This window comes from Lithobates pipiens, unplaced genomic scaffold (genome assembly GCF_037356315.1).
Source record: "Lithobates pipiens isolate NorthernLeopardFrog02 unplaced genomic scaffold, aLitPip1_a1.2 Scaffold_3, whole genome shotgun sequence".
Taxonomy (NCBI): Eukaryota; Metazoa; Chordata; class Amphibia; order Anura; family Ranidae; genus Lithobates; species Lithobates pipiens.
The window spans coordinates 178,447,589-178,475,446 of NW_027507790.1; the positions used below are offsets into that span (position 1 = coordinate 178,447,589).

General features: G+C 43.2%; 1 protein-coding gene across 7 annotated transcripts in view; it reads right to left on the reverse strand.

The window, feature by feature from the left end:
• Positions 1-19,986, reverse strand: part of POC5 (POC5 centriolar protein) — a 72,615-nt gene extending 52,629 nt beyond the window's left edge. The window contains exons 1-5 of one of the 7 annotated variants that reach the window (XM_077462552.1): positions 19,895-19,979; positions 19,021-19,128; positions 14,360-14,443; positions 11,209-11,353; positions 9,982-10,032 (exon numbers count right to left, since the gene is read on the reverse strand). In XM_077462552.1, coding sequence (XP_077318678.1) covers positions 9,982-10,032; positions 11,209-11,353; positions 14,360-14,443; positions 19,021-19,047 — 307 coding nt within the window. In that variant the 5' untranslated portion in view covers positions 19,048-19,128; positions 19,895-19,979. Of the gene's footprint in view, positions 1-9,981; positions 10,033-11,208; positions 11,354-14,359; positions 14,444-18,946; positions 19,129-19,894 lie in introns of those variants that run through there. The other 6 variants (XM_077462554.1, XM_077462555.1, XM_077462557.1 and 3 more) reach the window with 6 other exon arrangements.
• Positions 19,987-27,858: the final 7,872 nt, after the last annotated feature.

Here is a 27,858-nt window from a genome sequence, read left to right on the forward strand (position 1 = left end):
ACTTCCACATAATAAACCCAATATGCACTGCTCATTTAATGTGCTCTGCTGACCCCTATACTTTTCCATGCTGACCCCCTGTACACTGCTCATCTTTTTTTCGTTTTTTTTCCCCTTCGTTTGACCCAGAATTGAGAATCTGTGCAGAAAAAAGAAAAAGCAAGCACAAGTTTCAATTAAATGGATGCGCTTTAATATTTATTCTATTATTTTATACCATTTGTAACAACTTGCTTATCACACCAATGTTCCATGAGCTGTGAATGGAAACATTATTTCAGGGGTTCCCCAATATCTCAGCGTTTTTGCCAAGGGTTCCTCCAAGGTAAAAAAAAAATAAAAAAAAATAAAATAAAAAAGGGTAGAGAAACTCTGTTCTTTATTCTACATTACACACTCCTGGACTATATACAGCTCTGACAAAAAGTTTTGAGAATGGCACAAATATTAATTTTCACAGTCTGCTGCTTCAGTGTTTTTAGATCTTTTTGTCAGATGTTACTATGGTATACTGAAGTATAATTACAAGCATTTCATAATTGCCAAAGGGTTTTATTGACAATTATGCAAAGAGTCACTATTTACACTATTGACCTTTCTTTTTCAAGAAGTTTGCAATTTGCCCTGGCATGCTGTCAATCATTCTGGCTGATGGCAGCCCTTTCTTGAATAATCAATGTATGGAGTTTGGGGGGGGGGGGGGGGGGTTGTTCATCTGCCTCTTGAGGATTGACTACAAATTCTAAATGGGATTAAGGTCTGGGGAGTTTCCTGTTCATGGACCCAAAATGTCCTTGTTTTCTTCCCCAACCCACTTAGTTATCATTTTTGCCTTATGGGTGGAAAAGGCATTGTTCGTCACCAAACTGTTCTTGGATGGTTGGGAGAAGTTGCTCTCAAAAAATGTTTGGTCGGGATACGTAAGAAACTTTCATAATTCATGAAACACTCAGCTAAGGAGTCATCATCCAGAGGAGCAGTCCCCCCACCAAAAAGGTTGAGTAATTCACCCTCTCCAAGTGGAAGTCAATACACAAACCTTATGTTGAAACAAAGTCACCTGAACAATAGTGCCCTTTTCACAAAACCAAACATTTACCTGTTTTTTTTTTCTCCTCTTGAAACCGCTTAAAACAAGAATAGAGAAAACTGGTTCTTCAGACAATCAATTCATTGCAAAGCAGAAATCAAAGATATTTACCTGTCCTTGTTGGGTAGATAAAAGGATAGACCCAACACTGCCATAAAAAGTTACACAGATACGGAACTGGATTGTTCTCACAGAGAAATCACCCTTATCTAAAGGGAACCCATTGTTTAGACTCTAGGAATTGTTTATACAGCTAAATATTCATTGAGTCTGGCCAAAGTTCACTTCAAAAACACTTTTAGGAAGACATTTGAAAGGTATGCATTCAGCATACCTATATTTGATTATAAGTCACTAAAATTATATATTATATTCCAGGTCATTGATACAATTATGATTTTTTTTTTTTTTTATACAATTATAATTTATTAAAGAATTAGCCAGTTACAATACAAATATAACAATACATAATAATCGCTAATACAATTGCCTATGTGTACAATAGGGTAGCAATAGTGTTACAGACTCATACTTTTAGTCCTCTTGTTTGCATATAAACAGATTGACAGGAGATCCCCTTAAACTAATAAGCCCCTCCAAAAAAAAATGGAAAGACCTCTTAGTAGAAGGATAGGTACATTACCAATCCCAAAGCGTCAATAGGACCTAAACATATATATCAATGGATTGTAAAAGCCTGTCCCGGCATGTCTGCCTTATAACTTTATACCACTCTAAATTCACCCTATTACCTATCATACAAAGGCCAAATGTGACTAATGGATATAGAAAAGAGGTGACAGCCTATCTCAGGGCTAGCACCTTAGAAAAAAAAAAGAGAGAAAGGAGAAGAGGGGAAAAAAAAAAAAAAAGTTGTCCCTAAGGAATAAGCGGGCATTGCTAGCTCTAACACACAACGCCCCCTCCACCTCATGTTTGTATCAGAGAGGCGTATACGGAAGAATAGCTAAACACTACCCAAGGTCGCCATACAACTATATACTTGCCCGTGCTTTCATGGGCTATAGCCCTAATTTCTTCCATTTTGTGCAAATATCCTATCTCTCCCAGCCATTCCGTAATTGAGGGAGTCGTAGTGTTCCTCCAATGTCTCGGTATCACTGTCTTGGCGGCAGTTAGTAGGAATCTGATCAGCGATTTTTTATATTCTCTCATTGAGAGGTCAGTAATGTGTAGTAGACAACATTTAGCGTCTAGGGGGATCTGTGTATCAGTTATTTGTTGTATAATACTAATCACTTGGGCCCAGTATGGTCTGATTAGGTCACACTCCCACCATATATGTTGTAAAGTGCCCTTAGTTTGATTACAACGCCAACATAGGTCTGGAACAGCAGGGAACCACTTATGCAATTTAATTGGCGTGTTATACCAATTCGTCAAAAGTTTAAAAGAAGTTTCCTGTAATCTGGTGCTAATTGCACATTTATGAGCAAATACACATGCCTGTAGCCATTGATCGTTTGTAAAAGATGCATTTAATGCTGCTTCCCAGAAAAGCTTATGTTTATTAGGTTCCAGACATGCTGCAGATTGTAACCAAGCATACGTGAGAGAGATATTTTTCGTAGAAGCGTTAGCACGAAGGCAAACCGCCTCAAATGGCGTTAATGGTCGTATAAAATGTTTAAGCCTCAGTGGGCTCAAAATATAATCATGTATTTGTCTATACGTCCAATGTCCCAAAACGGTTAAGCCCAAAGTATGTTGTAAGTCCGCCATTGATTTAATCTTGTTACCCTCAAGGCAATGAATGGCTAATAAGGGCAGATTCCCACATATGAAGTGCCGGATAGGTTTATGCATGCCTGGTATAAAGTCAGGATTATCTACTAGCGGTGTTAATGGGCCAGGTGAAGTAGTCAAACCCGTCTTTTGAGACACTGTTTGTAGTAGTCTTAAAGTGGTCCCTATAAGGGGATGTTGCTTAAGCTGTTTAGGGCATGAGTCCCATGGAATCCAAGGGGAATATGTCACTGGGATAGGGCCTACGTCGTTTTCAAGTTTCACCCAATCTTTGTTATCCGCATGGCAAGTCCAGTCAATCATTCTGGTAAGATGAGTGGCCTTATAGTAATTTTTGAAATTGGGGAATCCCATTCCCCCACTGCCTTTATCTCTAGTAAGTATTGCAAGGCTTATGCGTGGCTTTTTAGATGCCCATAGAAAGTGTCTAAAAATAGCATTCAATGACCGAAAAAAATTTGCAGGTAACCATATGGGCAGCGTCTGAAAAAAATACAGAAATCTGGGCAGGATTGTCATTTTGATGATAGCTGCCCTACCAAACCAGGAGAAATGTTTGAGTGTCCATCTCTCCAGGTCTTTTTTCACGTTTTGTAACAATGGCAAGAAATTTTGGCTATATATCTCGTTTAAACTGGGAGTCAAATGAACTCCTAAGTATTTAAGAGAGCGGGATTCCCACTTAAATTTACAGTTGCGTAAAACAGCCTCCCGCGTTGTCTCTTGTAGCGTAAGGTTGAGGGCCTCAGATTTTTTATAATTAATTTTGAAATTCGCTATATAGCTATAATGCTTAAATATAGTGCACAAATTAGGCATAGTAACATGCAGCTGAGTTATAAAAAACAATAGATCATCCGCATACGCAGCACACTTATATTCCTTATCGCCTACGTGGAAGCCATGTATAGAGGATGATAAATTAACTGTGCGGATTAACGGTTCCAAGGTGAGTATAAACAGCAAGGGCGAAAGAGGACACCCTTGCCTAGTCCCATTCCGTATCTGCACCTTGTCTGACAGTGTCCCATTCACCTTAATTTGTGCCGTAGGGTTATAATAAATGGTTTTAATCCAGGATAGCATATGTGCTCTCAGACCTATATGAGAGCAAGTCGCATACAGGAAGTCCCACGACACACGGTCGAAGGCCTTCTCTGCATCTGTAGATAAGAGCATGCCTTCAAATTGTTCTGTTTGGGCCCTGTGTATAAGATTAAGGGCTTTAATCACGTTGTCTTTCGCCTCCCTACCAGGCATAAAACCTACCTGCTCTGGACCTATAAGTTTGTGCAACAGTGGGCGCAATCTGTTCGCTAGTATTTTCGTATAAATTTTTAGGTCCACATTCAATAAAGAAATCGGCCTATAACTGGCACAATCTAGAGGGTCTTTATTAAGTTTAGGCAATACTGTAACGTGCGCTCTCAGAAAATCTTCTGGTAACGTTTGTGGGTCTCGAAAGTAGTTAAATGTCTTAATCATGTATGGAATCAATAATTCCGTAAAGGTTTTATAATAGTGGGCTGTTAAACCGTCCGGTCCAGGGCTTTTCCCCTTTTTTAATTCCTTAATAGCTGTAGTAAGTTCACCTTCAATTATTGGTTCTTCCAACGACAGCGCTTCCTCCTCAGTAAGTTTGGGGAGTCCGCTGTCAGCCAGAAATGTATTAGTAATCTCTGCTGACGTCCCCCTTAAGTCGCTAGGTTTATGTAGCTGCGGTAAATTATACAAATTGGAGTAATATTCTTGAAATCTTTGCGCGATTTTTGCAGCATCCTGTGTTGTCTGACCAGCACTGGTTTTAATTGCAGCAATATTCGTCGATAATAATGTTTCCTTAAGGGCCTTCGCTAAAAGTTTGCCCGTTTTATCATTGTGTTCATAGAAGAACCCCTTCTTAAAGAAAAGGATCTTCTGTGCTTTAAGGTTCAAATGAGCTTGTAATTTTTTCCTCAAATCTAATAAAGTTACTGCTGTGTCAGTTGCTAAGGATTGTTTATGCTTCCCCTCTAGGTCTCTAATGGTCTGTATAAGATCGTTAATCTCCCTCTCTGCAACCCTTTTTCTCGCGGCCCCCAGCCGTATGAGTTCCCCCCGAACCACGCATTTATGGGCCGCCCAAATTGTAAAAGGTGACAATTCTTCAGAGACATTTTCTGTAAAATATAATTTAATTATATCCGCTATTTTGTCAGTGTTGTCCTTATCCGTAAGCAGGGAGGGGTTTAATCTCCACGAGTGGGGGCCGCGATGTATGTTCGTTTTATGGAACTGCAACGATATAGGGGCGTGATCAGAGATGGTCTGCACACCTATTTTAGCAGATTTTATACGGGATATATCCCTTTGAGTAACAAAAATATAGTCTATGCGTGTAAATTTTTTATGCAAGGAAGAAAAATATGTGTAATCCCTACCTGAGGGGTTTGCCAAACGCCAAGTATCTACTAAAGTAAGGGAAGCTAAAAGTGTCTTGATTTTACGCAACTTTTTATACGGAATGCTGGACCTGCCATCTGATGTATCCTGAAGGGGATTTAGCGCTAAATTGAAATCTCCCCCCAACACCACACATCCAGATGCAAAGCCCTTCAATTCATCTACCACATGTTGACAAAACGTGACCTGTGCAGTGTTGGGGAAGTAAACATTGGCCAAGGTAACCGGAGTTCCCGCCCAAATCCCCTTCAAAAATAGATACCTTCCGGCAGTGTCCGCCATCTGCTGGTGTAAAGTGAAATCAGCATTTTTATGTAGCAAAATTGTCACCCCCTTAGATTTGGCCTCGGGATTTGTTGCATGAAAAACATATGGATAATGTCTATCATGCAATCTAGGAGTCTTACCGGACCGGAAGTGGGTCTCCTGAAGAAACACCGCTGCCGGTTTCTGCTTATGAAGTTCCCTAAGCACCGCCATTCGTTTCTCCGGTGTATTTAGACCCCTAACGTTATGGGAGATCACAAAAGCATGTTCATCTAACATAGAATACGCCATATTAAATACAATTGCAAGAAGGGAAAAAAGAAAAGATTAGGTAAGAAACAACAACAACAAAAAAAAAAAAATAAAAAAAAAAAAAAAAAAAACGTCACTTAGGTGGATAGACACCCAAATGGAATCACTAGATAAAATGTCTCCTCCTATCAACTGTGGGAGAGGAGAAGAAAAAAGAAAACGTTGTGAATCCCCGTCTGGATAAAACCAGACAGCGATGCACATGTGGAAGCAATGGGAGGACTTTCCTTCAGAAAATGGTAATAAATTAAAACCCAAAAACACAAAAACTATTAATTATCTGTTTAAATGAATATAAGGAAAAACCACTCCAATCCTTCCGTGACTCAAAAATTAAGCACATATTAAGGCCACATATATACCCTTCCAGCCAGAAGGCTGAGATCATGAGCAGGATTATGAACATGGAATTTATTTTAATATTGCGCTATAGGCGCCTTTAATAAACAACAACTATAATGAAAACTATAATGAAAACTGCAATAATCGCCAACTACCATACCACCCATAATACTCTGTCTGATCCTAGTGCTCAATTTACCCCCAGCTGCCACACTTAACACCCCCACAGTCCCCCTATAGCGGTGTGTGATTCCTTCCCTAAATTACCATATCTAAGAGTGAAATAATCGGATCACAGCTACTTCCCGGCCCCACACCCCAGCGTATAAACATAACTAAAGTACCCAAAAATAAAAATAATAAGGATAATACAGATAATACAGATAATACCCCCCATCCCTCCCCCACCACTGCATGTACACAAAAAAAGGTGTGTCCTTATATCTTTGTGTCACTCCGGCCATTCCCCTTATAAACATATTCAGTTCAGCTACAATAAAGTCAATATGGAGAAAAGCCCAAAAAAAAAGAAATTTCTTTTTAATGGGGGGGAGTCTCTAGAAACAGCTCAACAGACCCCGAGCAGGAATCATCACTTATGGGAAGTGGCTATCCGACATATCAGTGCCCAAGTGTGAAATATATGGAACCTGTTATTAACCGGTCCTAAAAAAAAAAAAAAAAAAAAAAAAAAAAAAAAAAAAAAAAAAAAAAAAGGGAAGGAAGACAAGCTCCCACTCTGAACTCAGGCATGTAGCTGTAGCCAGTAGTCTGTCCCAGGTTGTGAAGATCTGCCCCTGTTCAAGCTCTGAGATTTGTCCGGGCGAGGTTTTTTGGCTACTAGCTTCGAGGGAGATGACTGTGGGGTGTGCGGTGGAGAGGTCCCCAACGGGGGGCAACGAAACTCCCTGTACCATTCCGGCACTTCAGTCAGTGGAATTTGTAGCTGTGCACAGAAGCTTGAAATATCCTCAGGCATGCGCAGATGGTATTGTTTTCCCAAAAACGTGGCGTTCAACGCAAAAGGAAAGCGCCATCGATAAGGGATGCCCCTTTCCCTTAGAACGTTAGTCAATGGGCGCAAAGCTCGCCTGTTCTGTAGTGTAATGTAGGAAAGATCCTGATATAGTGCCACAGCATGTTCATTAAAAAAGATCTGGTCATTCCTCCTTGCTTTCCCCAGTATCTCTTCCTTCAATGGGAAGCTTTGCAAGCAGCATATAATATCCCTTGGAGGAGCTGTGTCACTTGGCTTTGATGCTAACGCTCTGTGCACTCTTATAAACTCAATGTCAGTATCCTTAGGTCTCTCCAACACTCCGTTAAACACTGACTGCAAAGCTTGTTTTATCTGAGCAGGTTCAATCTTCTCGGGGATCCCCCTCACTCTAATGTTCTGTCTGCGCCCCCGATTGTCAAGTTCCTCGAGGTGCTTGTTCATCTGAATAAGATGAATGGTGTGGGATGAGACAGTGGAAGACAGCCTCTCCACCGCTCTATCCCTTTTTGCCTCTGCTCTTTCATTCTGGGACAGCCGATCCGACAGAGCTATAAAGTCAGCTTTTAGATCATTAATAGCAGAAAACAAAGTGCCTTTAATGTCCGCAGCTATTTTTGTCATTTCTGAAAGCTTAAGAGGGTGATCTGAGCAATCCTGCTCCCTTACCCTATCCTCTGAAGCCGACCTGGAATCCTCGCTGTGTTCTGCCTCGTGGCTTCTCAGCGCCATCTTACTAGCGGGGCGGCCCCTAGTCCTCTGTGTCTTCTGTGCCTGAGAATCGAAAATGTCCGCTATACGGCGTACTCCAGAGGTGGGATAGGAGCTCTGTGGTTCAGGACATTCAGGCAGTCTATCTCGTCTGCCCATCGCACAATTCGATATGGCTGGGGAAAGAGCTGGTGTCACAATCCGACGGCGCTCAGCTCATCTCAGCAAGCGGCGTCCTTCGCACAATTCGATATGGCTGGAGTGGAGGCTCAGCAAACGGCATCCATCGCACAATTCGATATGACTGGGGGGGAAGCTCAGCAAGCGGCGTCCATCGCACAGCTCGATCTGGCTGGAGGGGAAGCTAGTGTCACGGTCCGACGGAGCTCAGCTCAGCTCAGCATGCAGCGTCCATTCCCTTCGGCGTCCAAGCCACGCCCCCAGAGTTGGCAATCTTGAGCATAAACTTGTGTGACTTCCCTAAGACAATTATGATTTTAGTGTCTACTGACCCAATGATAATTCTGTCGTAGGGTAAAAACATAAGACTTAGATGTAAGAATTGTTTTAAGATGCCAATTAGTGTTGTGGAAGACATATGAATTGCAACTATAACTGTATAAAAATATACATATAGCATGTGTTTTCCTAGATAAACAAGTATTCAAAAATTATACATTTATCCATATATCTAACCACTTTATGTGATATTGATTAATCAAAATTATGTATTTTATATAGCACTGGTTACCAGAGTACTTAAAAAAAATATATATAATATATATATATATATATATTCCAGCAACAATTAACAAACAAATACACATTATGAAAATAGAACATATTATTTATTTAACAGACAGTTCAGATCACGTTTTTCTGCCCACCAAAGTAAATCATTCGATTTTTCCAACCTTCTGGGCTAAGCTTATTATAATTTTATGAGCTTATTGTCCCAGATGGAATAAACTGTGTGAGGTGCAATAGAGAGAGGACCACAGACCCACACGCTGACATACACACATTTGGTGATAAGCGACCACTCCCCAATCCCTTTGGACATTGCTGCTAGGACGAATCGAATATACATCCTTTCCTTTAAACAGTGGCGAGATACTGATCATATAATTGATATTTTCTCTTCCAAAAATCATAGGAATTGTATCTTACTGTATTACATTATATCTTATCCAATACTGTGTGAAGGAAAAATTATAGGATTCCCAATCATTGACACCAGTTGTGTTGATGGAGGAATCCCTCCCCCGGGCTATTGTATTCTGACAGGGGGAGATTTTCCAGCTGTCAGAATACAATGATCACTGCTTGTGGCTAGAGCCACTGGCAGTGATCACATGAAAAAAAAAAAAAAAATCTGACAGGCTGCTTGTACTGAAGTCGATGGAGGGATGGATCGTCTTCCGCACAACCAGCCTGCCCATATATGAATAAAAATTCAGCAGATTCTTGATGAACCAGCCAAATTTAATTTTTCCGTTTGCATTTTATCTTATCCAATACTGTGTGAAGGGTAGTTTAGTATTTAAAGCGAAGGTCCACCCTAAAGTGGACCTTCCGCTCATTGGATTCCCCCCCCCCCTCCGGCGCCACAATTGGCACCTTTCAGGGGGGAGGGGGGGTGCAGGTACCTGTACAGTACAGGTATCTGCACCCACTTCCGGGATAGCTCTCTGCGGAAAGGGGCGTAGATTACGCCCCTTTCCGAAAGTCCCCCGCTGCCTGCTGGGAAACACACAGATCCCAGAGGCAGCACTCGCGCATGCGCAGTAGGGAACCGGGAAATGAAGCCGAAAGGCTCCACTTCCTGATTCCCATACCCAAGATGGCAGCGGCAGCACCCGAGAGACGATCGAGAGATCGGCTTCGGGTGCCGACATCGCGGGCGCGCTGGACAGGTAAGTGTCACTATTTTAAAAGTCAGCAGCTGCAGTATTTGTAGCTGCTGGCTTTTAAAAAAAATAAATAAAAAAAACGCGGACTCCCGCTTTAATGCAAGTTGAGAACCTTATCGCATTTGTACTTTCCTACTGACCTGTGAGTAAGTTCCCCACACCATCAGAAGTTGCATCTGACAATGCAGAAACTGTAGTAATAAAATAAAAAAATAAAAACACATTTTACTTTTCAAAATTCTAATACACGATTAGTATGCATCTTCTTAGGGCTCTTGCACATGGGTGCCAAAAACCGTCACGTTTTTAGGTGTTTAAATAGTTTTTCTTTACGATTCTGATTGCAGCCAATTGCTTTCAATGGGCATGTACACACAGGCCTGTAAATATCACTAAATTACCAGACTTTAGAACAATAATAGAAAAAAAAAAAAACATTAAAAAAAATAAAATAAAAAAAAATAAAAAATCTGTGTTACGGGTCAGTATTTTACATGCATAAAATCACACCTCCCCCTAAATTCTAAGACCTTTTATGCACATATTTCTCCATATATGTATGCAAACGCATGCACTATATAGACCATACTTGTATTTTTTTTGTGCAGGAACTTTCTGCCAGGGAGTTTCAACGTTATACATTAGCATTGTGTGCCCAAAAGCCTTTTCCATACTGCTGCTTGGCTGCAGTGTGGGCGCAGCGCAGTGTACCCATAGTTTCCCATAGACTTTCTGAAAGCACAGCAAAGGTGCAGCATGCAGGACTTTTGGTGCGCTTTCAGAAAATGCACCAAAAATGTGGGACATAATAGAAAGTCTATGGGAAACTGCAAGCAATCTGCACAAAAAAAAAAAAAAAAAAAAAAAAACACACCGATACACTGCGCTGCACCTGTGCTGCGGCCAAACTGCAGCGTGCCAGTGTGATAGGGGTCCAAAATAGCGGCTTATACTCATTTGTATACCAATTCATTATTGATTTGTTTTAAAATTAAAATGTTGCAGTGTTGATATGTTGTGCAAAGTCTACTTGGTTAAACAGCACATTAATATCACTGCTACTTTTACAAGGTAATCTCTGGGTTTGCAAAGCCATTTGGCACTCACAAAGTGTATTCATATCTTTTCTGGCTATTATATTTAAATATAAGTTTTTGTGCCCCAAATTCAGCTTTAAAATAAATAGTAACTATGCAATAAACCTGCAGACATTTCCCACGTTAAAGTTTGTTCTATGCAGAGGATGTGTTAAATTGCTTAGAATAGCAACAAAACCAGTAAAAATATATATATACAGTGTATTTAGCTTAAATAAATAAAAAAACAAGCAACTCCAGTGTTCATCGAGCAGTGATCATTCGTTATACCTGGAGCCTGCTCACGCACAGATTCTCTGGGACTTGAAAACTTGTCACTTGCGGTTTGCTCAGCAGTCGTTTGATGTTCCCTGAGGAAATGAGACCCAAACTTTGGAGTTACCACAGCGTAACGAAGAAGCTGGTCATATTCATCCTGTCATAAAAGAGTCGGAATAATAGGAGCTGTTTAACCATGTAGAAAAACGAGAAGGGAGGATGTCATTTCTAGCACAAGAAGCATTGCAGGAAAGCAGATTCACTGTTCTTTTCAGGAATATTCTCAGTATACAGCAGCAGTAATTTACTGGTGATCAGACAGAAAAGACCCTAAGAATAAATAAACCAAAATCGGTCAAATTTCCACCACATATATAGACAATTAAAAATGTAATTTCAAGCATTTGTAAAAAAACAAATGTAGTATAAATATCGAAATCTGACTTGTAATCGGCTCTTGTACAGCAGCACATAGACTAGGAGAGGGGGAGGCAGCACTGGGAGCCAATCAAGTGTTCTGCATTCAAATGTGCTGACAAAGAACATACGGACAGAAGGAGAAAGCAAGGAAATGCGGTCATCAGTCTGCTGCTGCTCTTTCACTAACAAATCCAAAAGTCAGATTTGTAGGTTATCTGCGCTGTCTGGCATACCTGTGTAATTCTCAGTACTGGACGGACAGAAATACAAATCCTTTGGCACATAAAATAGCTCTCATATTTGTATTTTATCTGTGTGTTGCCTGGAGTTCAACTTCAAAAGACTTATTATATTTTAGAATGTTTTTTTTCTAGCAAATCTGAAAACTCCACTAGCAAAATATGCCCCGAACGACATCCTGTGACCAAACGCAAAGGGCGGAGTGGTGTGCTGACCTCATTGTGTACTATGAGACCCGGAAGTGCAGGTTGCTTTACTCCATGCCGGCAAGACATTTTAGCGTGTTTATTCTACACGAATGCAAGTGCGATTCTATTCTTTTAATAAAGTATCACTTTTTTTTTTTTTTTTTTTACACTATTTGGAGCATTTTCTATTTTTGGGCATGATAATATGGAGAATATGGTTGGATGACTTCCATTGTGGTCCAAAGGAACATCTCTGAGAAGCCCTGGCTGGGTATACAGCCAAAAGCAATACTGACCTTTCTTGAATAAAAGGTCCATTATAGTTAAGCAGGCATTTTTTACCATTCTAGAGTGGCAGCGTCTTCTGCGGACTTTTGTACATGAGGATGGATGGTGACTGCATGTTTTCCTAACTGGAGTCACATACGAAGAGGATTTTACCTTAGCAATTATCTTTTTGGACTTTATGCTTGGAATGTCTGAAGACGTAAATCACTTTTTACTGTGTTTGGTACAAGAATAATTGTCAGAACGACTGTTTATATATGTTTATGTCTAACTTTGCTTAGATCACACAGTAGAGTCACAGCTTATATTACTGTTGTATTTTTCTTTTACATTGGTTTTGTCATTTATCAAAGTTTAGAAGCACAGTTTTTTGCCTTTAGAAAGCAAAATTTGTATCGTAAGACTATTCAGATAGTACTTAAAGAGGACCTTCCAGTGTCATTAGTACAATTTCAGTGCAGATTTTTAGCACCGATCACTGTAATAATGTCACTGGTTCCCAAAAAAATAAAAATAAATAAAAAACAGTGTAAAAAATGTCAGCTAGGTGTCCGATCTGTCTGCCGCAATGTTGCAGTCCTGCTAAAAATTACTGACCACCACCAATTACTAGTAAAAAAATAAATAAAATAAATGAAAAGGCCATAAATCTTTCCCCTATTTTGTAGACACTATAACTGTTGCGCAAACCAATCAATATACGCTTATTGATTTTTTTTTTTAACCAAAAATATGTAGCAGAATACATATGTATAAATTTATGAAGAAATTCGTTTTTTTAATTTTTATTTTTTTTCAAAATTGTCGCTCTGTTTTTGTTTATAGCGAAAAAAAACCCCAAAAAATAAATAAAATAAAAAACGCGGAGGTGATCAAATACCACCAAAAGAAAGCTCTATTTGTGTGGGGGGCGGGGGGGGGAGGACATAATTTTATTTGGGTAGAGCATCAGAGCATCGCACGGCCACGCAATTGTCAGTTAAAGTAACGCAGTGCCATATCGCAAAAAATGGCCTGGTCAGGAAGGTGGTAAATCCTTTCGGGGCTGAAGTGGGTAAAGAGGTTGTAAAGTCACATAACACTAACTTGTATCATCTCTGTTTTTACAAGATATAAAGTGCAATGCGTTTCTTTTAAATTATAATCCCAAATACCTTTTTGCACAGCTGCTCTGTGCAGTAGAGCTGCACGATTCTGGCCAAAATGAGAATCACGATTTTTTTGCTTAGAATAAAAACGATCACGATTCTCGCAACGTAAAATCTTTCACATTATACAAACTTTACTAGTTAGTTTTTTTTTATTATTATTCATTAAAGTAGGTTTTTCAAAAAAAATTGCATTTGAAAGACCACTGTGCAAATACAGTGTGGCATAAAATATTGCAACAACCACCATCCAACCAACAAATGTCAGAAAAAGGTTTACTGTTTAAGTAGTTAAACTTTTTTCACTTACATACAGTCTATTCCATTGAAAAATTGTTACAATGTTTATACTTAAGTTCAACTAATAAAGAATGTTTTGATTCTTGGCAGACTGCCCAGTTTTTCTCTTCCTTTCTTTTAAGGGCTGTGTCTTCAGAAGAGCAGAGAGAATTCTTTGCATAGAAAGAATTGTGAAACACTTTAATCGTCAAGAGTCATCACAATCTTGACTAATTGTGCAGTCACATGATCTCCCTCTGCTCCCTCGATCTAAGAACAGCAGTGGGAGAGGCTAAGATTCCCCAGTGAGGTCAGTATAGCAGAGGGAGTTCATACTGTACAGAAGTGCTGTGCAAAAAGGTATTTAGTATTATATTAAAAAAAAAAAAAAAAAACCCCTGACAAACTGCACTAAATAACTTGCTAAAGTAATTGTGTTATGTATTAAATTGGAATAGAGGCAGGAGGAAAGGAGAGGGGCGGGGAGGAGATTGGCACTGCAGACACAGACGAGCTGACAGGCAAGGAGGGAGGGGAAGACATTCAGAACCACTGTGGGATGACGGAGTAACCTGGCCATGGTGGAGGGGGGCATGTTACCTGGAAATCTGAAGATACTGAACTGCCATGGTCTGAATCTTTCGGTAAATCAGGACTCCTAGTAGTCTCTTCATCTGATGACATCTGCAAAAAAAAAAAAACATTTATTAACCACATGACTGAATTGGGACTAAGAAAACATTTCTTAACCCCTTCAGCCCCAGAAGGATTTACCCCCTTCTTGAACAGAGAACTTTTTGCGATTTGGCCATGCGACGCTTTAACACTGACTGTATTCATGCAACGTTGTACCCAAACAAAATTGACGTCTCGTTTCCCACAAATAGAGCTTTGTTTTGGTGGCATTTGCTCACCTCTGCGGTTTTTATTTTTTGCGCTATAAACAAAAAAAAAAAAAAAAAAAAAAAAAGAAGAAGAGCGACAATTTTGAAAAAAAAAAACAAACAAAAAAAAAAAAACGCATTATTTACTTTTTGCTATAATATATATATCTATCATTTTTTCCCCCCTCAGTTTAGACCAGTGTTTCTCAATTATTTTCTGTCATGCCCCCCCTAGGAAGAAGAAAATATTTCGCGCGACTGTAAATAGTATCATTTGTCTATAAAATTGTTAAGTACACCTCTACATAACACTGTATCCTTATTAACGTATATGAGAATAAAAAAAAAAAAAAAGAAAGGTATTGGCGGGGTAATGCAGAGTATTGGCGGGGTAATGCAGAGTATTGGCGGGGTAATGCAGAGTATTGGCGGGGTATTGCAGAGTATTGGTGGAGTAATGCAGAGTGCTAGTGACTAACCTGGTTTACTTCTCGGGAGAGCACTGGGTAGAGGGGAGGGTAGAGGGGAGGGAGGAGACAGTCCGGATCCCAGCGGCGTGTGTCTGCCGCTGGCTGCGCTGGAGGCCGTATATGCGCACTGCCCACTGACTCCAGTGCGTGCCCACGTGTACGGACCGTGACATTATGGCGGACACGTCAGATATTTCTGACACTATTTTGGGACCATTGTCATTTATACAGCGATCAGTGCTATAAAAATACATTGATTACTATGTAAATGACACTGGCAGCAAAGGGGCTAACCACTAGGGGGCCAATTAAGGAGTTAAGTGTGTCCTAGGGAGCGATTCTAACTGTGGGGGGGGGGGACTACAACACACAACAGCGATCACTGCTCTCTGTCCTGGCACTAGGCAGAACGGGAAATGCTTTGTTTACACACCTGCAGAGCCGCTTCTTAGCCCTTGTACACACGGTCAGACATTCCGACAACCAAATCCATCGGATTTTGTCCCACGGATTTTGTTCGAAACTGTTGCATACACACAGTCGTACAAAGTTGTCAGAAAATCCGATCGTACTTAACGTGATGACGTTATTTCGTTAGGACGGGACTACGTTCAGGCTAGTAGCCAATAGTTTTGGTCTAGGAATTTGATCTAAGCATGTGTGGCACTTTGTCCGATCGGAATTCTCTACACATGATTGGACAAAGTCCGATCGGATCATGTTGTCGGAAAATTTTATAGCCCAGCTGGAAAACTTGGTCCGTCGGATACTCTGACGGAAACAGTCCGATGGAGCCCACACACTGTCGGATTATCCGACAACACGGTCCTATCGGAAATTGTCCAGCGGAATGTCCGACCGTGTGTACAAGGGCTTAAAGGGGACGTTCCTGTACGCCCTTTTGCCCACCAGTGCCATTCTTCCGACGTAGATCGGCGTGTGCTGGTCGGGAAGCGGTTAAAGTAGAGAAAGCCCACTAGTAACATATTTCAGCATGTAAAAAAAAAAGTATCTGACTCTTGCTTGCTCAAACCAGCCTCCTGTCCTCTGTATGGGTGGTGCTTTGCAGTGCCACTATTCACCCCTTTGTTTTTTAACTGTCTTAAAAAGGTCACAAAATGACAATTCAAGAGTAACACACCTCACTTTTACACTAAGCACCTCAATTTATTTATATGTAAGCAAATCTACTAGAAAAGGGAATCTTTACCTACCCTAAAATAATAATAATAATAATAATAATAATAATAATAATAATAATAATATACATAACATGTTTGGGTAGATTAAAAATGCAAAGGTTATATGGCACAAAAACACCACATTTCCAAAAAGTGAGAATGTTTCAGGGTTAGGGTGAGGGGTTCACTTGAGATCAAGCTTCACAGAAGAGTCTATGCTCCCCTAAAAGTCAAAACTTGCCCAGGGGCCCATATGACATTGTTCAGATGTGACAGTTGGCCATTCAGGCACTGAGCACTGCAATGTGAGGCAGGAGGGAGAGTCACATGTGGCTTTATATTACCTTAAAATGTTTATTGTAAAATATACGTGTTTTGTACATTTCCATATTACAAGGGATCCATCCAAAATAGAAGTGGAGGAAAATGAATACCGATAGAGAATAGTGGAAGTAGATTGTAAGCAGAGAAGGATGATCACACAGGGAAGGGGAGCAGGCATAACTGGAGGCAGAGAGGAAGCAAGGGCAATAATCACATAGGGAAGAAGAGCGAGTATGGACAGAAGAATGAGAATGACCAGAGAAGAAGAGCACTGTCAAATGGGGGGGGGGATTACTGCAGAGAGATGTAAAGATGGCATGGATGGAATAGAAGAGAATAATCACAGTCTAAATGAGAACAGTCAAACGGTAGTGAAGGACAAGGAATAAAGGAAAATGGCTAGGGAAGAAAGAGGGGATGGATTGAAGCAAATGAGAATAATCAAAAGGGAAGGAGACTGGGCTTGGATGAAAGTGGAACAACCAGAGAATACAGCAGTTAAAGTGTTACTAAACACAGGACCTGCATTAAAGCGGGGTTCCACCCTAAAGTGGAACTTCCGCTCATCGGAAACCCTCCCCCCCTCCGGTGTCATAGTTGGCACCTTCCAGGGGGGAGGGGGTGCAAATACCTGTCTAAGACGGGTATTTTCACCCACTTCCGGGTATAGACTCCCACGGGAATCTATGCTTCTTCCTGTCCCGCCGTGCTGTCTGCTGGGACACACACGGGTCCCAGAGACAGCGCGGACCATTCCCATTACGCTGGGCGACTCGCGCATGCGCAGTAGGGAACCGGGAAGTGAAGCCGCAATGCTTCACTTCCTGATTCCCTCACTGAAAATGGTGGTGGCAGCAGAGCCGAGTAATCGATCGGCCTCCGCTGCCGACATCGCTGGACCGTGGGACAGGTGAGTGTCCATTAAAAGTCAGCAGCTGTATTTATAGCTGCTGGCTTTTAATATTTTTTTTTTTTCCAGTGGACTCCCTCTTTAACTACACCTGGTCTCCCACTGTACACAGAACATGGAAATACAATTTTAGTAAATATGAACGGCTAAATACCTTTTCTCATCAGCAGTATATAGCAGTCTTGTGACTTCTATCAGTGTCGGGTTAAAGCTTGTAGGAGAAGTTTTCATTCTCCTTCAACTGTCCTATGAGGCTGCATGAACCCCCTCTCTGGACAGTGCTCATTGACCCTATGCTGATCACATGCACTCTCCCAAGAAGAAAACAAAACTCTCTAGGAATACATGCCAAACTGAGCATGTGCAGAGTGCCCAAAGGTTCTGTTCTATTAGCAGATGGATTGGGTAGAGTGGAAGGATCCAAGAAGACAGGATCGAGCAGCCTTTTTACACAATGCAGAGGATTAACCCCTTAGGTTCCACACTGAGTACAACAAGCATGCTTTACTGCATATACAGACTGATTTTACTGTACTGGGTTTAGTAACACTTTAAAGTGGTGTTGCCACCAAAAAATTAAAACTGCTTAAAGTTCGTAAAAAAAAATAAAAAATAATAATTGGCAAAAAAAAAAATTTTTTACTCACCTCTAAATACCGGTTGCTAGGGGGTCCCTCGTAATCTGCCTTCCTCATTGCCCGGGCTGGTGACATCACTTCCCCTCGCGCCGCACATTCACCTGGGACCTGTCAAGTGTCCCAGGTGACTGTACGGCGTATCAGGGCGCCCTGCGCCGCTCGCGCATGCGCAGTGGGTGCCCGGCTGTGAAGCCACAGCCGGGTGCCCACAGTATGCATGACGGCGCCGCGAGCGGAGCGGGGAGCAAGGGGGGGGGCTTCGTTCCCCCGCATCGCTGGACCCTGGGGCAGGTAAGTGTCCGATTATTAAAAGCCAGCAGCTGCAGTATTTGCAGCTGCTGACTTTTAATTTTTTTTTTTAGGGGGTACCCCACTTTAAAAAAGGTAGACATGAAGGAGAAGGATCACAGAGGGAAGGAAAGTCGGCATGGGTGGAAGTGGAAGATAAAGACCAGAGAATACATTAATTAGGTTTAATTTGGAAATGATCACAGAGGGATGGAGAGTTGGCGTGGGTGGACGTGAAGGAGAATGAAAAGAAAGGAGTGGAACGATAGCAAGACTCCATCTACTAATAAGCAATACAACTTGCCAAGCTCTCCATACAACTCAGTCACTGACAAAGAAATCTGGGACTAAAGCCTAGTACACATGATGAGATTATCAGACAAAAGATTGCCAGTTGTTTTTGTATGCATACTAGTGATGTAATGTTTTGTATTGTATTGTATTTTCGGATGAAAACTGTACTGATTAAAGGAAAATCATATGGTATCATACGAGAAATATTTCCTTGTTTGTCCCTTCAGAAGATTTGGGACAAAAGCGGCGTATGAACAATCAGGTTATCGTACAATCGCTTCGAAAGCAGGATTTTTCATACGATTTTCTGATCTTGTGTATGGGCCTTAAAAGTTTGGTGAAGTAGGACCACTGAGAATTCCAAATCTGGTGCCCAGCGTCTGGGGAAGGAAGAGGTGACAGTGAAAATGACAGCACACGGCTCACATGAAGAGTGATCAGATGAATTGCAATTAATTCCAAAGTCCCTCTTTGCCATGAAATTTAACTCAATCCCCCCCAAAAATATTTCCACTGCATTTCAACCCTGCCACAAAAGGACCAGCTGATATCATGTCAGTGATTCTCTCATTAACACAGGTGTCAATGTTGAAGAGGACAAGGCTGGAAATCACTCTGTAATGCTGATCGAGTTAGAATGAGGGCTCCTCCACAGGTCCGGAGCCTGCTCTGCTCAGCGGGGGATTGCTCCATCGATCCCTGCTGAGCAGGCAGATGACAGGTCCGTCTCTTCACATGCTAAAATTTTGAGCACCAGCCACCACTGTCACATGACAATTAGATAGAAACAGACATGCAGTCCATTTCCATCTGACCGCCCCATAGAGATCAGCGTGCTGAGCAGGCCGATTGGACAGATTCCGCCCTGTGTAAAAGCAGCCTTCAAGGAGGGTGAATCTCCCTAATAAGGACACAGACAGTAATAACACCTGACAAGTATTCTATTCCCCCCACTCTATACAAAACTTTTAAAAAGTTTTGCCTTTAGTTCTATTTAATAGAAGTACAGCAGAAGGATGAGAGCTCTGAGAACACAGGACAACCTGGATAACAAGAAGAAAGCGCACAGCCTTCCTGAGCATGGAAGCTAAGCTTGTACCGGAGGAGGGGCGCACACAGCCCCGCACGGCTCTCACATTCACTCACCTTAAATGTTGACGGTGTCAGCAGAACTGGTGACAGAACACAACGGCCGGATATCAGAACCCGGAAGTGTGCGTAGCCATGGTTACAGAACGCATCTCGGTACTACCGCCACACTAACAGTCAAAGAGATTCCGCCAATAACAGCCAGAGATAGAGCGATGGTGGGCGCGGCCAAGCTGGCGATTGGCTGGAGGCGGGCTCATGGACGGTTATAGCGGTGAAGGGTGTGAGGGGGGCGTGTTGTGTGTACAGTATTGTACATTTACCAGTATAATAGAATTCTCCCCAGGAGATCGGCGGAGTGATAGAAAGCGGGCGACCAGCCGCCTGCGCCGGTGGAGTGCGCTGTCCCTTGTTGCTGTCTCACCTGGCAGTCTTCTACTTGGCACTATTCGCTGTCATTGTCACTTGTCACAAGTGTCAGAAAAAAAAAATAGAATGTAAATGAAATATAGCCTAGATCCCAACTGTCCCTGATTTCGAGGAACTGTGTCTCATTCGGAACAAAGTCCCTCTTTCCTCCTCATTTGTCCCTCATTTAGGTCTTATTTATGTAGTTGTGTATGAAATGCACTATTCGCCTATCAAAAGGTGTTTTATAGTGCTAAACATTTCATCCAATTTCTAAATTGCTGCATTTGTAAATTCCAAATGCCCATGTTTTTGTTTTTTTTCAGAGAGAGTAGGTGCAGGAATCCCCCCCCCCCCCTTCCAGGTCATTTTATGTGTCTGCTCCTTGCCCCTTACCCACTACTGAGCACTGACCCTAAGTTCCACCCCTACCCACCACGAGCACTGACCCTAAGGCCCCTTTCACACTGGGGTGGTTTTCAGGTACTACAGCACTAAAAATAGCGCCTGAAAAAAAAACCGCCCCTTTCACTCCAGTGTGCAAGCCGTAGGGCTTTTACACTGGAACAGTGCACTAGCAGGATGGTGAAAAAAGTCCGGCTAGCATCATCTGGAAATCAGTGCGGCAGTGCTGCGTTTTGCGGGCAGTTTTAACCCTTTTTCGGCCACTAAAACATCAGTAAAGCGGCGCTAAAAATAGCGCTGCTTTACCACCGATGCCCGCACCGCCCCAGTGTGAAAGGGGCTTTAGTTCCACCCCTTACCCATCACCGAGCACTGACCCTTAGTTCCACCCCTTACCCATCACCAAGCACTGACCCTTAGTTACACCCCTACCCAGGACCGAACACTGACCCTTAGTTCCACCCCTTACCCACCACCGAGCACTGACTTTTAGTTCCATCCCTTACCCACCACCGAGCACTGACCCTTAGTTCCATCATTCCCCCTTCCCCATCTTATGTGTGTTCAGTTTGCTCACTGTTCACCTTTCAATTTTTTACTCATCCCTACAGCGTCTGCTCCTGATGAGTGACAGTTAGTCACGAACCGCGTCGAGCTATAGATGCTACAATCATGGTTATACATCCAGTTGTTTGAGCCAACAATGCTGCTACCTTATGTTTACAGTCAGTTACTATTTTATCACTATTGTATGGGACGTCATATACACTTGTATGTTATGTTTACGTATTTATATCGCATATTATAAATTATGCAACTCAATTTTAGATGGCTTGCGGGTCTCAATGTATTTCTGTTCCAGTAATGTATTGTATTGTATGTTGTATTTATGGAAAAAAATTATTTTTGATAACCTTTAGTGCCTCCTTGCTCTCCAGCTGCATGCTTCACTCAAAGTCCTAAACCCTTTCTCTCTTTTTGCTGCGCAAAAGCCGGGATGGAGGTACCTCTGATTCCTACTTCAGAGGCCTCATCTAAAGTCCCAAACTCTTTTATTTTTTATTAGTTCCACCCCTTACCCATCACCGAGCACTGACCCTTAGTTCCACCCCTTACTCATCACCGAGCACTGACCCTTAGTTCCACCCCTACCCACAACCGAACACTGACCCTTAGTTCCACCCCTTACCCATCACCGAGCACTGACCCTTAGTTCCACCCCTACCCACAACCGAACACTGACCCTTAGTTCCACCCCTTACCCACCACCGAGCACTGACCTTTAGTTCCACCTCTACCCATCACGAGCACTGACCCTTAGTTCCACCCCTACCCATCACGAGCACTGACCCTTAGTTCCACCCCTACCCATCACTGAGCACTGACCCCTAGGCCCCTTTAAGACTGGGGCCGTTTTCAGGCGCTACAGTGCTAAAAATAGCACCTGAAAAAAACCGGCCCCTTTCACTCCAGTGTGCAAGCCGGAGGGCTTTCACACTGGAACGGTGCGCTAGCAGGATGGTGAAAAAAGTCCGGCTAGCATCATCTGGAAATCAGTGCAGCAGCGCTGCGCTTTGCAGGCGGTTTTAACCCTTTTTCGGCCACTAAAACATCAGTAAAGCGGTGCTAAAAATAGCGCCGCATTACCACCGATGCCCGCACCACCCAGTGTGAAAGGGGCTTTAGTTCCACCCCTTACCCATCACCAAGCACTGACCCTTAGTTCCACCCCTATCCACGACCGAACACTGACCCTTAGTTCCACCCCTTACCCACCACCGAGCACTGACCTTTAGTTCCATCCCTTACCTACCACCGAGCACTGACCTTAGTTCCATCATTTCCCCTTCCCCATCTTATGTGTGTTCAGTTTACTCACTGTTCACCTTTCAATTTTTTAGACATCCATACACCGTCTGCTCCTGATGAGTGACAGTTAGTCACGAAACGCGTCGAGCTATAGATGTTACAATCATGGTTATACATCCAGTTGTTTGAGCCAACAATGCTGCTACCTTATGCTTACAGTCAGTTACTATTTTATCACTATTGTATGGGACGTCATATACACTTGTATGTTATGTTTACGTATTTATATCACATATTATAAATTATGCAACTCAATTTTAGATGGCTTGCGGGTCTCAATGTATTTCTGTTCCAGTAATGTATTGTATTGTATGTTGTATTTATGGAAAAAAATGATTTTTGATAACCTTTAGTGCCTCCTTGCTCTCCAGCTGCATGCTTCACTTAAAGTCCTAAACCCTTTCTCTCTTTTTGCTGCGCAAAAGCCGGGATGGAGGTACCTCTGATTCCTACTTCAGAGGCCTCATCTAAAGTCCCAAACTCTTTTCTTTTTTATTAGTTCCACCCCTTACCCATCACCGAGCACTGACCCTTAGTTCCACCCCTTACCCATCACCGAGCACTGACCCTTAGTTCCACCCCTTACCCATCACTGAGCACTGACCCTTAGTTCCACCCCTACCCACCACCGAACACTGACCCTTAGTTCCACCCCTTACCCATCACTGAGCACTGACCCTTAGTTCCACCCCTACCCACGACCGAGCACTGACCTTTAGTTCCACCCCTTACCCACCACCGAGCACTGACTCTTAGTTCCACCCCTACCCATCACCGAGCACTGACCCTTAGTTCCACCCCTACCCATCACCGAGCACTGACCCTTAGTTCCAACCCTACCCATCACTGAGCACTGACCTCAGGCCCCTTTAAGACTGGGGCGGTTTTCAGGCGCTACAGCGCTAAAAATAGCACCTGAAAAAAACCGTCCCCTTTCACTCCAGTGTGCAAGCCGGAGGGCTTTCACACTGGAACGGTGCGCTAGCAGGACGGTGAAAACAGTCCGGCTAGCATCATCTGGAAATCAATGCGGCAGCACTGCGATTTGCGGGCGGTTTTAACCCTTTTTCGACCATTAAAACATCAGTAAAGCGGCGCTAAAAATAGCGCCGCTTTACCACCGATGCCCGCACCGCCCCAGTGTGAAAGGGGCCTTAGTTCCACCCCTTACCCATCACTGAGCACTGACCTTTAGTTCCACCCCTTACCCACCACCGAGCACTGATCTTTAGTTCCACCCCTTACCCACCACCAAGCACTAACCCTTAGTTTCACCCCTACCCATCACCGAGCACTGACCCTTAGTTCCACCCCTTACCCATCACCAAGCACTGATTCTTAGTTCCACACCTACCCACGACCGAACACAGACCCTTAGTTCCACCCCTTACCCACCACCGAGCACTGACCTTTAGTTCCACCCCTTACCCACCACGAGCACTGACCCTTAGTTTCGCCCCTACCCACCACCAAGCACTGAGCCTTAGTTTCACCCTACCCATCACCGAGCACTGACCCTTAGTTCCGCCCCTAACCCTTAGTTCCACCCCTACCCATCACCGAGCACTGACCCTTAGTTCCACCCCTACCCATCACCGAGCAGTGACCCTTAGTTCTGCCCCTACCCATCACCGAGTACTGACCCTCAGCACCCAAAAGGCAAATGTTGGTCATGTGGAGGTGACCCTATGCCTGGCAAGCTACTTTGCAGCAACTGCTTCAGGCAGCTTTCCAGAGACCAGGAGTATGAGAGTCAGCAGGTGTCAACCTTGCTCAACCAACTCCCTGGCAGAATTTTCCAGTCATCTGAGCAACCAGGGATAGAAGCGGACGAACAGTGTGGGCCCTGCACCAGGTCTAAACCAAGCCATTCAACCCTCTCTAACTAGAGTGGCACCAGGCACTTCAGTAGTGACTCCAGCCCAGCAGATTAGGCAGGCTGATTCCCCAAATAGGAGCAGGGACTTCTTTTTGCACATGTAGGACAGTCAAGTGAATGGGCCGCTCCTATGAAAATTGCAACATTGCCTACAAATCTCTCTTTGAAAACTGCTTAGCAGGAACACGTGTCCCCTCTACATGATGATATCAATTGCCTCTGAAAAGTGACCTAAGCACAGATCGCTTTTCAGTGCAATAGCAGAGCCTGCTGTAAGTGTGAACAAGCCTTTATGTTGTTTAGGAAGAACCTAAAGAAACAAGTAGCTACCTTTTCTTAATAAATAAAATAAAAGGCCTGTTTCAAGAGGAATGGGAAAAGGGGGAAAGGAAATCCTCTTCAATCAATAGGTTGCAGAAGTTGTATCTACTAACGGAGGAGGATGCGACTCCTTTATCTAACCCACCAACGGTGGATGCGGCAGTCACCAGACTGGCCAAGAATGTGACACTTTCAATGAAAGACTCTTCCTCCTTTCACAAAATCCCTGATTGATGCATTGACATGGACTTAAAGTTTTACCTTGCAGCTGGTGGTGCTTGTAAACCCGCCGTTGTTTTAACATCCATAGCAAGGGCTATGCGAGTGTGGGCGCAGAACTTGGAGTATGCAATCAAAAACCAGCTGCCAAAAGAAAAAAATCATCAAGGCTCTTGAGATAAAACTCTTGGCGGACTTCACAGGTGAGGCAGCTATAGACATCATTCGATGGTCCTCCAGAGCCATGCTCAGCTCAGTCACGGCCAAAAGAACGCTGTTACTAAAACCCTGGGCGGCTGACCCATCCTCAAAGCACATTGAGGTTTGGCTTCCCGTGTGTGAAGAGAGTTCATATATTTAGGCTGTAAGAAGGCCGTTAGGTGAAAGTAAGGCTTGAATGTCTTTTTACTTTTTGATATGGCTGCCATGTGAAAACGAGGCTTGGTCGTCTCTCTGTGTGTGTAAAGTGATGGCTCAGTGCGTCGCCTGTGCCCCTGGAAGACGTCACATATGATGAAACATGTCGGGTGGAGCTACGCGCTGACATCATCACGCCAGGCCAGATATTTTATACAATAAATCTGCTTTTTTTGAAAAAAACAGCTAAGACCCATCTCAGACCCCGCAGAGGGCTATATCTGCAGGCGTGTGTGACCTCGTTACAAACAGGAGGTCTACTCCTTCAATAAGAAGTCTCCATTCCTTAGGGTGATTGCCACACAGAGAGTTCCATCTATTTCCCTTGGTGGTGGTGAAAGCTCTGAGAACCTTTTCCATCTTTCTGGATCTCTACCATCATAGAACTTGTTTTATTTTCCATTTTTCAGAGAGTTTACTGTATTTTATGAATCACACTTCATTTCATTGGTTATTATATGTACTATATTGATATTCTAAAGCCCCATATACACTATCATTTTTTTTGCTGAGTTTTTTCCTTCAGGTTTACCAAAACCATGTAGTGCAAGGGCCTGTCTGATTGCATACAAATTGAAACTCCTAAGGTTTGACCTCATATTGTATGGTTTTGGTTAATCTGAAGGAAAAACTCAACAGAAAAACTGATAGTGTGTATGGGGCATTACACTTAAGTGACTTATAGTGTGTTAAGTTTTCAGTTTTACATTTTGTTCACTAGTTTTGATTAGCGTGACTATTTTCATTTATTAACCATCCTGAAAGCAGAATTGCTGTAAACTGCCTTTTGATGGGAAGGCACTGTTTGGCCAGGGGTACAGGAGGAAAATCAGGTCTTCTGCCCCAAGATCGAAGGTCCAGACGCCAGAGGGGGCAACAATCCAGAGGAGAGCCAAACAGGTACTAGGATTTCGGAGGCTTTCGCCCAAGCAAAGACTTCAGAAGGTGTTGAAGGGCTATGAAATCAACATTCGTAAGATCACAGAGAGCTAAGACCCCTGAGGCTCCCCAAGATACCCAGAAGCCCTTGTAACGCCAGGCCAGGAGGCAATTGGAGCCAGATGGCTCAAAGGGACCCAGTTTCGGCAAGACCACTGCCAAAAAACGGCAGATTCAGTCCACGGTGGTGCAAGGCCATTATTGGCTGTTCAAACAGCAGCCTCCAGAACTACCTCAAGAGGCTGAATCAATTTATCCATATAAACTCAAGATAGAGTCTCTCCATACCATAATCCAGGTTATTCAACCAGGAGACTGGAGGATTTCAGTGGACTTGCAATATGCCTACCAACATGTCCTGATCCTTCAGTCATACCAGCAATTCCTACGATTTGCATTGAGGGACAGGCATTACCAGAGCCAGCTGGAGCCTACACAAAATATGGTCTACCTAGGGGCCCAATTCAATACTCAGGTGGCCACAATTTCTTTGCCACTTCAAACTCCCCAAAATAAGGGAGAAGTTCCAACAGGCATTGGCTGCACCAGTGATGTCAGCATCCCAGTTCATGAGTCCTCTTGGGACGATCGCTTCATGTATTCCAATGATCCCCTGGCTCCCTGGAAACTCAGAGTTGTCCAACAATGCTTCCTGATGAATACAGCTACAAAGCGGGGACGCACAGCCAATCCTTCTTGAGAGAGGTGGAACCAATCATGACATTGGCACAACAATATCTCCCAGATTTGAGGGCCATATATCTTCCAGGCTGTCAGAACTTGGAAGCAGATCGCCTACCCAGACAATTCATGGACCCCAACGAATGGTCCCTTCACTCGGAAGTGTTCAAACAGATCATCCACGAGTGGGGGTCTCTGCAAGATGGATATTTTTGCCTCATCAACCATCTGAAAGGTGAGCCGGTTCTCTCACGCTACCCTCACCCATCCTTGTATTGGGCAACTGGCCTATGCCTTCCTTGCAATTAATGTAATCTTGAAATTCCTGTGGAGACTGAAGCCGCGTACACGCGGGCGGACTGTCTGGCCAACTTAGTCCGTCGAAACACATTTCAGCGGACAGTCCGCTCGTGTGTGGGCTTCAGCGGACTTTTTCAGCGTGCAGTCTGGCGGACTAAGTATTTCGGAATTTCCGTAATACTGTCCGTCATACTTTGGTTTCAGCGGACAATCCGCTCGTGAGTAGGCTAGTTCGACGGACTAAGTATGGCGCATGCTCAGAAAGGATTTACAAGGCGAAAGGTTGCATTGCTGTGTATTGGACTTCCTATTTCTAGTCCCGTCGTACGTGCTGTACACGTCATCGCACAAGCTTTCGACGGACTGTTTGTGCATCCGTGTGTGGTCAAGTCCGTTCATTCGAAAGTAGGACGGACTGTCCGTCGGATTGTCTGACGGACTAAGTTGGCCATACAGTCCGCCCGTGTGTACGCGGCTTGACAGAATTTCACAGTCATCACAGTATTTCCTTACTGGCCTCACGGACCATGGGTCTCTCTGGCAATGGATCTCTGCGTGTGCACACCGATCACTCTGCCGGTGA